The following is an 11407-nucleotide window of genomic DNA, read 5'->3' as shown; positions in this document are numbered from 1 at the left end:
ACATTCAAAAGAAAATCAACCCTACAGCCCCCCATTAATACACGGTTACATACTACAAATTGGCTTGAATTTGTCTTCATAATGGTTTACTATCAACTATTGAATAATTCCCCGTATGTTGTTGTTAACATACTACATGACCCGATCACTTGGTACGACAAATTCCAGCTTCATTGTCTATTTTAATTTCAATCGATGGGAAATTACTAATTTTCCTTTTATTGTAATCAATATATATCATTTGCACTCTCTACTCTTTTTTATAATAACTAATAACACCCCCTAATGGTATAAGTTTATAATATTACCATTATTTCAAATACACTCTTATTCATATTTATTATAGATTAAATACATCACATGAAGAAAATTAAAATAAAAAAAATTAAGTTAAAAATAAGAAATATATGTTTTGTTTTTCAAATATGTGCATGAGAATGCTAGATAATGGATGATGATGAAGTAGTGGGTGATTTGTGAGTCCAAATAAAGCAAAGAATCAAAAAAACATACAATAGGGCACGCGCGTGATTTTGTGGGTTCTTCTTGTCTCTCTGCAAAATCTTAAAAACAAAACCCTAACTTGCTTTTTGCATTATTTTATTTTCTATTGCTTACATGTCATTCTCCTCCTCCACATCATATCCACTAATGAGAATAATATTTGATATCACATACACATCTTTTAACTTTTTTTTTTTTTTAATCTTGATGATATATATTGACATGATTTTGGTATCTGTCACATGGGGTGTGCTTAATGTGAATCACACTCACTAAAACATCAGATCTATCGACAACACACACCTTTAACTTCATCTATATGTTACTGTAGTTTAATTTTGTTTTTAACTATTTGAAAACAAATACATTTATATCACTTGTGCCCTCATCATGTGACCAGTTTCTTATCCTTCTTTTTAATGACTTTCTTTTTGTTTTGTTTTTTTCTTGAGTTTGCAAACGTAATGCAATTGTTGCTTTAACTTAATGAACTCTTACTAGCATTTTAACCCAATGTGGAAAAACCGCGCACGCATCTAGAAGTGCCTTTTAAGTTAATGCATATTTATAATTATTAATCACCATAATGCATCTTTCCAATGATGTTGTTTTGACCCTTCTGCTTTCTATCTGTTATTCTTGTAAGCATGCAACTTAACTTAAGCATTACATTTGTCTTAAATAATTGAATATAAGAAGATTTAACAATCTAAGTCTTATCATCATTATTTAATAATTCATTCCGATTAACTTTTTTAACATTATTATGTTGTTGAACTGAAGAAGATAATTTAATTAATGTGAATCTCCATTAAACATATAACTTATTAATTGGATGATAACTCTTTTTTTTTTTTTTCAAAAGCAAGAAGTAATTTAAATGAGCGTTCACTATTTGAAAGCAAATTTTACCCCTTTTCATTTTAGACATCTAATTAAATTACGCCACAACATAGCTAATCTAGTAGGATCCAATCATATTCCTACTCCTCATATATGTGGGGATTTTTTCTTCCTTCTTCTTCAACTAATTAGAAGCTAGCACATCTCAAAGCTTAATGAAGAATTTTAATCAGATTAAAGTTCAACATATACCTAGATTTTGTAATGCAATTACTCATTCTCTAACTAAGTTAGCACTAGAGAAATATGAAAATATTGTTTGGATGGGTTCATACCTTTCAGAACTTATGTCCTTATTTGCTTCTTTCAATTAATGAAATTTTATTTCCCTTTTAAAAAAAAAAAAATTAGAAGCTAGCACATCTGATTTAGGTTAGATGTCTAAGTTAAGAACAGATTCGAATAGATTCCAAACTAGTAATTAACGTCACTAGTCAAATAGAAAGAGATGCCAGAGCTAATCAAAGGAATTAATCAAAATCAAAGAGATTAAAACTGGGTGGAGTGTTAGTCCACGAATATTGCAATTATTGAACTGTTACATCAACAAAATGCAAATGCGTATCAAATTTGATGTGACAACCAATAAAGATTTTTCCCTCATGCGTGGTAATTTGTGTGAAGAAGCATGGAAAGATTTGCAGTGGACAAAAAGCAAGATATGACAGTGAGACTGAGACAACCAATATGTCTCATCACATCCATGCTTCAGTTATTTATTTGTTGAAACCAATCAACCCCATTTTGAGTCCAAAGAAACCCAAAAAAAAAAAAAAAAAAAAAGTAGCACCTTTTTTTTTATTTGTTTATTTTTCACATTTATGATTACAAACAGAATCTCTTTCCATTTATTTATTAATTAATATCACCATTTTGTCAAATTTATAATTAAATTAGAATGTATTCAGTTTTTAGGATTAGAACACTCTGTTATGAGTTTAATCTTTCCTTTCTCTTAATAAGAATTCATAACTAACCAGTTTTGAGGGGGTCAACGAAAAGATTAAGGTTGTTAAAGCAACAATCATAATGAGAAAAGGGTGAGAAAGAGAGACCAAAGACTAAACCACAAAAGACAAAGAAAACAGAGATTGAAAAGTTTGGAGGAAAATCCAATTTTCATTGTTAATTTCATAATGCAATAATTAATTTAAAAGCTGAAAGAATAATAATAATAATAATAATAAATGATGACAGATGATAGATGATAGATGTGATGATAAGGACACCTCCACCACCAAATGATTTGATTGGAATGGTTGTGTAAACGCAATCCATGAAAACACAAAACGACACCAAAAATTCCCCCCAACCTCCCTTGCGGCCACTACAAACCGGGAGTGCTTGCCACTTGTCGACTTGGTAACTCTATTCACAAACTCACTTATACGACACATCTAACAGGCCCCACTTTTAAACATATTTTTTTGAAAATTTTTGAGTCATTTTTAAATTATAAAGAACTTTTAAACTGGGTATCGCTTTCATTAATTTTAACTTCTTAATTCAATTTTTAATTCTTTTCCCGGCTCTCCAAAGAGTTTCATGAATCTGTAGGAGTTGTAGCATGCCCATTGGTTTTCTCTTAAATTTTTAATGTTTTAATAAAATTATAAATTCTCATATGTGAGTGTTCGGAAAATACTATTAGTAACTAATGTGAAAGACGAAAGAAAAAAAAAAGAAAGAAAAAGAAAATTAGTGATTACTTGAAGTTCTTTTTTTTTTTAATGATTACTTCAAGTTAGACAATATTATTTTTAGAAAGTTGTCATCTACAATTTGAAATTTAAATTTTTTTGTGTCCATCAAAGAAGGACTATTCACAAGTATGGACATTCGTAACTTATTAACCTTTTATTTCGTTGTCAAGTGCCTTTATGCGCTGTAAAATTATAAAAGAACTATACATCAACAATCCTAAGGGCAGAGTCCACATCTAATAATGATTATATATATCTTCAAAAAGAATAATTACTTTTGTTATTTTAAATGATACAATTATTTATGGTGAGATTAACTTAGCACTTCATTATCATTAACTTTAATCATCATCTCAATTCTCACCTTTTCTCTTATTCACTAACAAAGTTGCACTTAGAGATTCACTGTTAAAATATCTAATTAATGATAGCTTCGGATCTAGTTGTGAAATTAGAAAACTAAGTGCATGTCATTTTCAATATATCTAGAGAAGAGCAGCTTCCACTATGATAAAATGAAAAAGAATTGCCAAGCTAAGCACATGGTTATGGAATAATTTAGTCAAAATCGATCGCATTGGGAGAATCTTTTTTTTTTCTATTTGATTATAATGATAGCAATAAAATTTCATTATCTATCTAAAAGCACGATTTTTTTTCCGGTTTAAAATAATGGATGCAGGTTGGTTGATTCATGGATCGATCAATTTGCTTATCTCTTTTAGCAGTAAACAACATTTGCAATTTGATGTGAAATGAAAATTCTTGACATGTTTGCATAATATTCTAGAGCTCACCTATAAAGGGTCATTGATTAAGGTAAAGATACCCTAATAAATAATATGCTAGCTCAACCACAAAAGGGTCATTGATTAATAATAAAGATACCCAAAAACTAGAGAGAATGATTCATGCAAAAATGAAGCAAGCTAGCTAAATAGTGTATAGATAAAATTAGAGATATGATGAGAGAACAATGGAGAGAGAAAGAATATTTCAAAAAAGCAAGAGCATAAAACACAAGAAAAAGTGAAAAATCTTATTGAACGCATAATATATATACAAGTTGAGGGCGCAGAAAGGGGTGCACTCAAAAAAATGATGCGCACCCAATAATGTGAAGTAGCCAAAACTCTCAAGTCTTTGATCATTGAAAAGGCTGGCTCCACTTTCGCCCCCCCCCCCCCCCCCATTACACTTCTTTCATTCTTAGTGCTCTGCAAATAAAATATATATCTATATATTTTAGAGACAGAAATTGGAATCAGATTGGGGTTTCTTTTCCTTTAATCATTTGTCTCTCTCTTATTCAGCATAAAATAAGAAAATAAACTAAGGGAAAAAAATAATAAAAGTTAGAGAGATGACTTAGCTTAGCATAGCATATATAGAGCATCTTCAGGTGATTAATATTAGTTAGAGATAATAATATATAAACGATAAGCAATGGTCATATCGAATTTCGGTGATACGAATGTTGAAGACTACAGTAAATTAATTAAAAAGAGGAAGAGAATAGATTGAAAGAATCAGTTTTTGCTTTACATGGAAAAGGAATCATTGCTTTCACTTTTAATTTATTTCACTAACTCTTTTGACAATCCGTTTCATCTTTAGTATTATGCTTTCTCTGCTAAACACTATCATAACTTTATTAATTAGTTTCTTGAAACCAGGCCCCTCTTTTGAGAATATTATTATTCTTCTACAGCTTTTTTTAAAAAAAAAAAATCTTCTCCTGTGTTGAGACCTGAAACTTTTTCTTTTGGCTTAAATTTAACGCGATAATGTCGTTAAATAACTAATTCGCACAAAATTCGACTGTTAGTTATAGATAGTAGAAGTATCATATGTGCATGCATGCACGCACGGAACCAAGGGCAAGAATCCGGGAAAGATTTTTAGTTTCGTTTCTTATGCTTTGTTTGTCTCGCGAATTTTCACTGCTTCAAAATTGGTCCCAAGTGCAGGGAATACAGAGAAGTCAAATCGTGTCATTGTCCTGAGAAAATACTATAAAGCATGTGAAAATAACCTCAGGCTTCTCATCTTTTTATATGATAGAATTTCTGTGGCTAATAGTCATTTCAACTGTAGCTGATTGGAGGGCAGCTCCTCGCTTAATTTTATTGTGTGCATTATAGAATTTGATTTTTTTTTTTTCTAAATATTTAAAAGTAGATGTTATCTATTATGGGCATTGATATAGGAAGGATAAATTTTTTTTTTTAAAAAAAAAGACACAATTTGTTTCGGGTTAGATAATCATAAATAAATTCAATCTATTCTATTACAAAGTTAATTTAAGAGGTCATATATGTTGCAAATTCTTCATATTACGTGTTTCCTTTTAATTGTTTAAAAATAAAAAAATGGAGAAAGTGCTTGCTTTAATGAATTTGTACTGTACGAGGTTGATAAGTCGACCTCGTACAGTAATTAAGCAAATTCTTCAAAGTGAAAGTTGACTAGCAAAAGCAATTAATTAAGCAAAGCAGCATAGGTGTTAGAGCTCAAAAAATTAAAGAGCGATTTTTCCGCCAGTAATTTGGTATCATTTTATTTTATGCTTAGCTTTTCTCGGGGCTCAATAAAAAGAACGAAGCCAGCAATGAAAAACTTTTACATATAATATTAACTAAATTAGATTTTTTAACCCCTTGTGTTTGGGTAAATCAATTGACTAATAAAGTCCATAGATTGTGATATCTTTTATCGTTGTGTTCAACTTTTTTAGGTACTTGTACATTGATGTGTCTGTAATACAATTGTTGTGAGATTTGATGCCTCTTTTTTTTTTTTTTTTTTTTGGTTCTCATTGTAAATCTTTAAATTTTAGGTGCATCCTAAATTTTTTTATTTCTAAATCTAATTACGATATATCATGAAAATTTGAGTGTTAGAAATGAAAATTTTGACAACATTCTACTTAATAAAATTAAAACTTTTCGATTTTGAGTATATGAAAATGACCAAATTACATTAACGAAATCAAATAGAAAAACTGCGAAGGATCTTGATTAACTTCGTATGCCTGAAATAATCAAAATTATAATAGGTGGTGTGTGTGTGTGTTATAGTATGACAGATAGAAATAGTTAATTTGCATGCCATGTGAGAAATGGTGGGAAACATAATGATTATCTTCTAGCTAAGCAATACTCATTTTTTCACATGCAAGTAGCATATAATGTACAAAGTGCCTTGTATAAATAACAAATAATTCCTTTTGAGAAAAAAAAGGAAAAATTAAAAGTTGTACATATAAAGATGTTACACAACACAACAAAAAGGGGTAGTGACTTTGAAACCTTATAATGTACTAACTCTATACAATTAGGCTTTTGGATCTCCCACTCCCTTCATAATCTAGGTACCTTGTGTCAAATAATGGTGGGAAGCACTACTAATTGTCTGTTAGATCATATTCAACAACTTGCTCTTTTTTTTTCTTTTTTTTAACTATTTCAAGCTCAAAGTTTTATCTTTACACAATTTATTATTACAACCTGCACGTAAGAAAACAAGAATAAGAAATATGGCAATATTGATGCTATGTTTATCATTCTTAGCTACTTCCATGTGCTTAGAATCTGGTTCCATTTAAGTGCCAAAGGTAGTGAGAATTGCTGGTTAGGACTTGTCTTTAGTAATTAATTTTAAAATTTTGGTTTATTAACTTTTGTAACATGTTTTTATGTTTAGGTTTTCATGTGTTCACTTTATTTTAGTTAATTTACTTTTTAATGTTCGTTCACTTTTAAGTATTTGTATGTCTTTTAAAATTCACATGACCTTATAATTACATCTTCATTTTACATGAGAAATCTATTAAGACTCGTCTCAATTAATATATTGATAATAACTCTTACCAATCAACTTAAGTCTTTTAGGTCTTGCACTCAAAGCCGGTCTTTAATTCTAAGAGTATCTTATATTGTCAATGGATTTTCCAATTGTCATACTTTGATCTCAGCTGCATAAAAAATCCATGCAATCAAGGTTACAATAGGAACATGATAGAGATGCTGATAAAAAGAGCTAAAAGGAAAGATATAGAGATTAGTATAAATAATGGTTAAGAGTTGGTGTTAGAATAATTTAAGGGGAAAAAAGGTGGGAACCCACCGTGGGGGAGGCTTGGCACTCGGCACAATCAGAAATCCTCATTTGTACCATCTCTATATATTCATGAGCTCTCTAGTTCAGTTTGGGAAAAGCCAAGGCCAAGTTATTAAAAATAACCCCTTATAACTACATCTTTATAGTCCCTTCCCCCAATCATCATCATCATCATCACACATCACTACCACCACCACCACCACCGCACTTCTACAACTAATTAAAACAGCTTATAATTAACAAGGTCATTTCATTGTTTAAGCCATAAGCCCCTCAACTGCATAGCACCAAAGCCCGAACATTGCAGCACCAATTCTAACATGTCGATTGAGCCTCAGAACAAGCCGGCCCTTGCCGTTGCCGTACAACCAAAGTCACAGCTTGCTGGTCTTCACCAGCTCATCTTGAGTCCTATAACTCTCAAGGTATTTCTCTCTTGGATAAAGGATTAATTTGTTAGTATACTAAGTCATGTTAACATAATAAAATACCTTACTTGTGCATGTTTATTTGATTTGTCTGTGGTTTTTTTTTCTATATATACACAGTTTGAGGATGTAGTTTACAAGGTGAAATTGGAGCAGCCTATAGGATTTTGCACAGGTACTGGAACATGGGGAGACAAAGAAAAGACTATACTGAAAGGGATAACAGGAATGGTTTGTCCAGGAGAACTACTAGCTATGCTAGGCCCATCAGGCAGTGGCAAAACTACTCTGCTCAGTGCTCTCGGAGGACGTCTTCACGGCAAGTTAACCGGGAAAATCACATACAATGACCAGCCTTTTTCTGGTTCCATAAAGAGAAGAACAGGATTTGTTGCACAGAATGACATTTTGTACCCACATCTCACTGTCACTGAAACTCTTCTATTCACTGCTCTGCTAAGGCTACCCAATAGCTTGACATATACTGAAAAATACCAGCATGTGGAGCAAGTTATCGCTGAGCTGGGATTAACACGGTGCCGGAATAGCATGATAGGAGGGCCACTGGTGAGAGGAATATCAGGAGGGGAAAAGAAGAGAGTAAGTATAGCCCAAGAAATGCTAATCAATCCATGCTTGCTACTGCTTGATGAGCCAACCTCAGGATTGGACTCAACCACGGCTCAAAGAATCCTGACAACTATCAAACGGCTGGCAAATAGCGGCCGAACCATCATCACCACCATTCATCAGCCATCCAGCAGACTTTACCACATGTTTGATAAAGTAGTTTTGCTCTCTGAAGGCAGCCTCATCTATAATGGCCCTGCTTCTACAGCTTTGGAATACTTTTCCTCCATTGGTTTCTCTACATCAGTGACTGTCAATCCAGCCGATCTCTTACTTGATCTTGCAAATGGTAAACTTTATCCCACTTGTTTTTCATATTTTACTATCACTGAACAAACACATTGAAAGTCGCAAAATTTATACGTGGTGGGGGTAGTTTCCTTTTGTTGACTCATCATTCCTGCATAGTCTCTTTGGTTTCTTTTAACATGAGACTAGGATAGGACATCACTTGGCTTACAGAAAATGTTGCTTGTACAATTATGTAAATGGAATAAAATAAGACCCCACCAACCTAAACATTTACATTATCACTACGAGAAACTTTGGAGTCATCTTCATTTGTGATCATATGTAAACACACGCGTGACACGGTGTGAACAAGAACCACATGCAATCACATCCCAAGTAATTCTGTGCACGGATTTTCATTTCATCCTTTTAGCGATTGATGTATCCCAAGTTGTTGCATGGTCTTTTAATTAACTGGAACATCAGACATTTACAGATTGTCCTAAAATTACAGGAGTAAGCCCTGAATACAGGCAATCAACTGAGCAGGGTGAGAACACGGATCAAGATCAGAAGTTGGTAAGGGAAGCTCTCAAGTCTGCTTATGAGAAGAACATTGCAACAAAATTAAAAGACGAGCTTAGCAACTTGGGTGCCATTGATTGCAACTCTACGAAAAATGCTTCTGCAAGTAATTTTCTCTCCTTTACTACCTCTGCTCTTATCACCCGTCAAGTTAAAACGTCTCCTATTTTTATTTTCTTCTCTTTTTGAGTTAATCTGAATTATAAATTCTGAAATGATGCAGAAAATGGAAGGAAAGCAGAGCAGTGGTCCACAAGCTGGTGGCATCAGTTCAAAGTGCTGCTCCAAAGGGGAGTGAGGGAGAGGAGGTTTGAAGCTTTCAACAAGCTTAGAATTTTCCAAGTCATCAGTGTTGCTGTGCTTGGTGGACTCCTGTGGTGGCACACTCCGACTTCTCACATCGAAGACCGAGTAAGAATTCTAATTTAGTTCATAGATTACACGCCTAATTGTTTGATTAATACTCTATAGTTTTGATAACTAATAGACACTAAATCAGGCTTTCCTTTCGGATGCAGGTAGCTTTGCTCTTCTTTTTTTCTGTGTTCTGGGGGTTCTATCCCCTCTACAATGCTGTTTTTACATTTCCCCAAGAGAGAACAATGCTAATAAAGGAAAGATCATCTGGAATGTATCGCCTTTCATCATACTTCTTAGCCAGAACATTCGGAGACCTGCCATTAGAACTAGCCCTTCCAACAGCGTTTGTTTTCATAATATATTGGATGGGTGGCCTTAAAGCCGATTCTGTTACTTTTATTCTATCCTTACTGGCGGTTCTTTACTCAGTCCTTGTAGCACAAGGTCTTGGTTTAGCAATTGGAGCTATTCTCATGGATGTCAAACAAGCCACTACTTTAGCTTCTGTCACGACTCTTGTTTTCCTAATGGCTGGAGGATACTATGTCCAACAGATCCCACCATTCATAATCTGGCTCAAGTACCTGAGCTATAGCTACTACTGTTACAAGATGCTACTCGGGATTCAGTATGATGATGATGACTATTATGAGTGCTCAAAGGGAGAGTTGTGCCGGGTTGCAGACTATCCTGCTGTAAGATCAATGGGACTGAACAATTTGTGGGCAGATGTGTGCATCATGGCCCTGATGTTAGTGGGATATCGACTGATTGCTTACATGGCACTGCGTCGTGTGCATTAAGGTCAATTTAGCATAGTTCTACTGCCATTTGAACGTGACAGTTGAAGAGTTTTCTCCTTCTTCAAACTGAGGAATAATGTTAGGGTTAGACGGGAATCATGTGAGATCATTTTGATCAACTTTTCTGTAAGTCGATGTACTAGCCTTTTTGTTAGATCGCTTAGATAATACTAACAAGTCTTAATTTCAGAATAAATTTATTAATTTGTTGCATTGTCAACCCAATGGATATTCTGCCAAGAAAACGACACACGCATTGCACATTTGCAAGAAAGATAAAATATAGCAACCAGACCTTTGAAGCCACTAGGCTTCCGCAGAACTCAAAGCCAGACATTTTGTGGGGTAATTGGGGCTTATATATCAAACGAAAAGAGTGTCCAGTGATTACAACAACAAAGAAAATTGAGTGATTTAGGAACCACCAGACGTATTCAAAAGAGGAGAATAGAGAATCATTAAAGATTCTTTTTTACTTTTATTCTGTTTATATTTGTACTTTTATTTTAGATGAAGAGATCTGAGGAGATGAAAAAATCGTTCTTTTCACTTTGATGTTGTGGTCAAAAAAGCAAGTGTGGTTATTTCCATTAGAATTGTGCCAGTTTCCTATGGCTTTTGATAATTAAACAGGAGGGGTAAGTAATGATAATGCGATTTCGTGTGCATGTTATAAGAGTGACCTATCAATAGTAACCATATTGTAATCGTAAGCATGCCCACCATTCCGCACAAACCTAAATTTTATCCTTGTTCATATTATAGCCATTAATTATCTCTGCTTATATATATTATGACAAGGACAACAACTGAGTAACTCTATTTTTCTTTCCTTTTCTTTTTTTTTTTTTTAAAAAAAGAAAACTAGCTAGCCTTCCTCTTCTCTCATATCTTTGTCTTTGCCACACAATTTCTCCATTATCACTGCCACCAATGAATATATGTATAATTGGCCAATCAAATAAAAAACCTATAAACAAAATCCATAAAACCTATTTCATGATCTTGATATATCCTAAACCTATATCTGGCTAGCTAGTCCAACTATGTGGATTTCGGCTGCAAGTGACTATGAAGATGAGATCATCGACAATTGATAAACAGATGTGATTTTAAAAAAAGATTTTGATTTGTGTAT

General features: G+C 33.2%; 1 protein-coding gene across 1 annotated transcript; it reads left to right on the top strand.

Moving 5' to 3' along the window:
- Nucleotides 1-7232: 7232 nt before the first annotated feature.
- LOC102608539 (ABC transporter G family member 14) lies at nucleotides 7233-10473 on the top strand. Its single transcript, XM_006482342.4, has 5 exons — nucleotides 7233-7657; nucleotides 7781-8579; nucleotides 9036-9212; nucleotides 9330-9517; nucleotides 9625-10473. Exons 1-5 carry the CDS (start codon nucleotides 7553-7555, stop codon nucleotides 10267-10269), a joined length of 1914 nt encoding a protein of 637 aa, XP_006482405.1. The 5' UTR covers nucleotides 7233-7552; the 3' UTR covers nucleotides 10270-10473.
- Nucleotides 10474-11407: the final 934 nt, after the last annotated feature.

This window comes from Citrus sinensis, chromosome 6 (genome assembly GCF_022201045.2).
Source record: "Citrus sinensis cultivar Valencia sweet orange chromosome 6, DVS_A1.0, whole genome shotgun sequence".
In the NCBI taxonomy this organism is placed as follows: Eukaryota; Viridiplantae; Streptophyta; class Magnoliopsida; order Sapindales; family Rutaceae; genus Citrus; species Citrus sinensis.
Note: the sequence above shows the minus strand (reverse complement) of the source record. Positions and strands in the feature narration are given on the sequence as shown.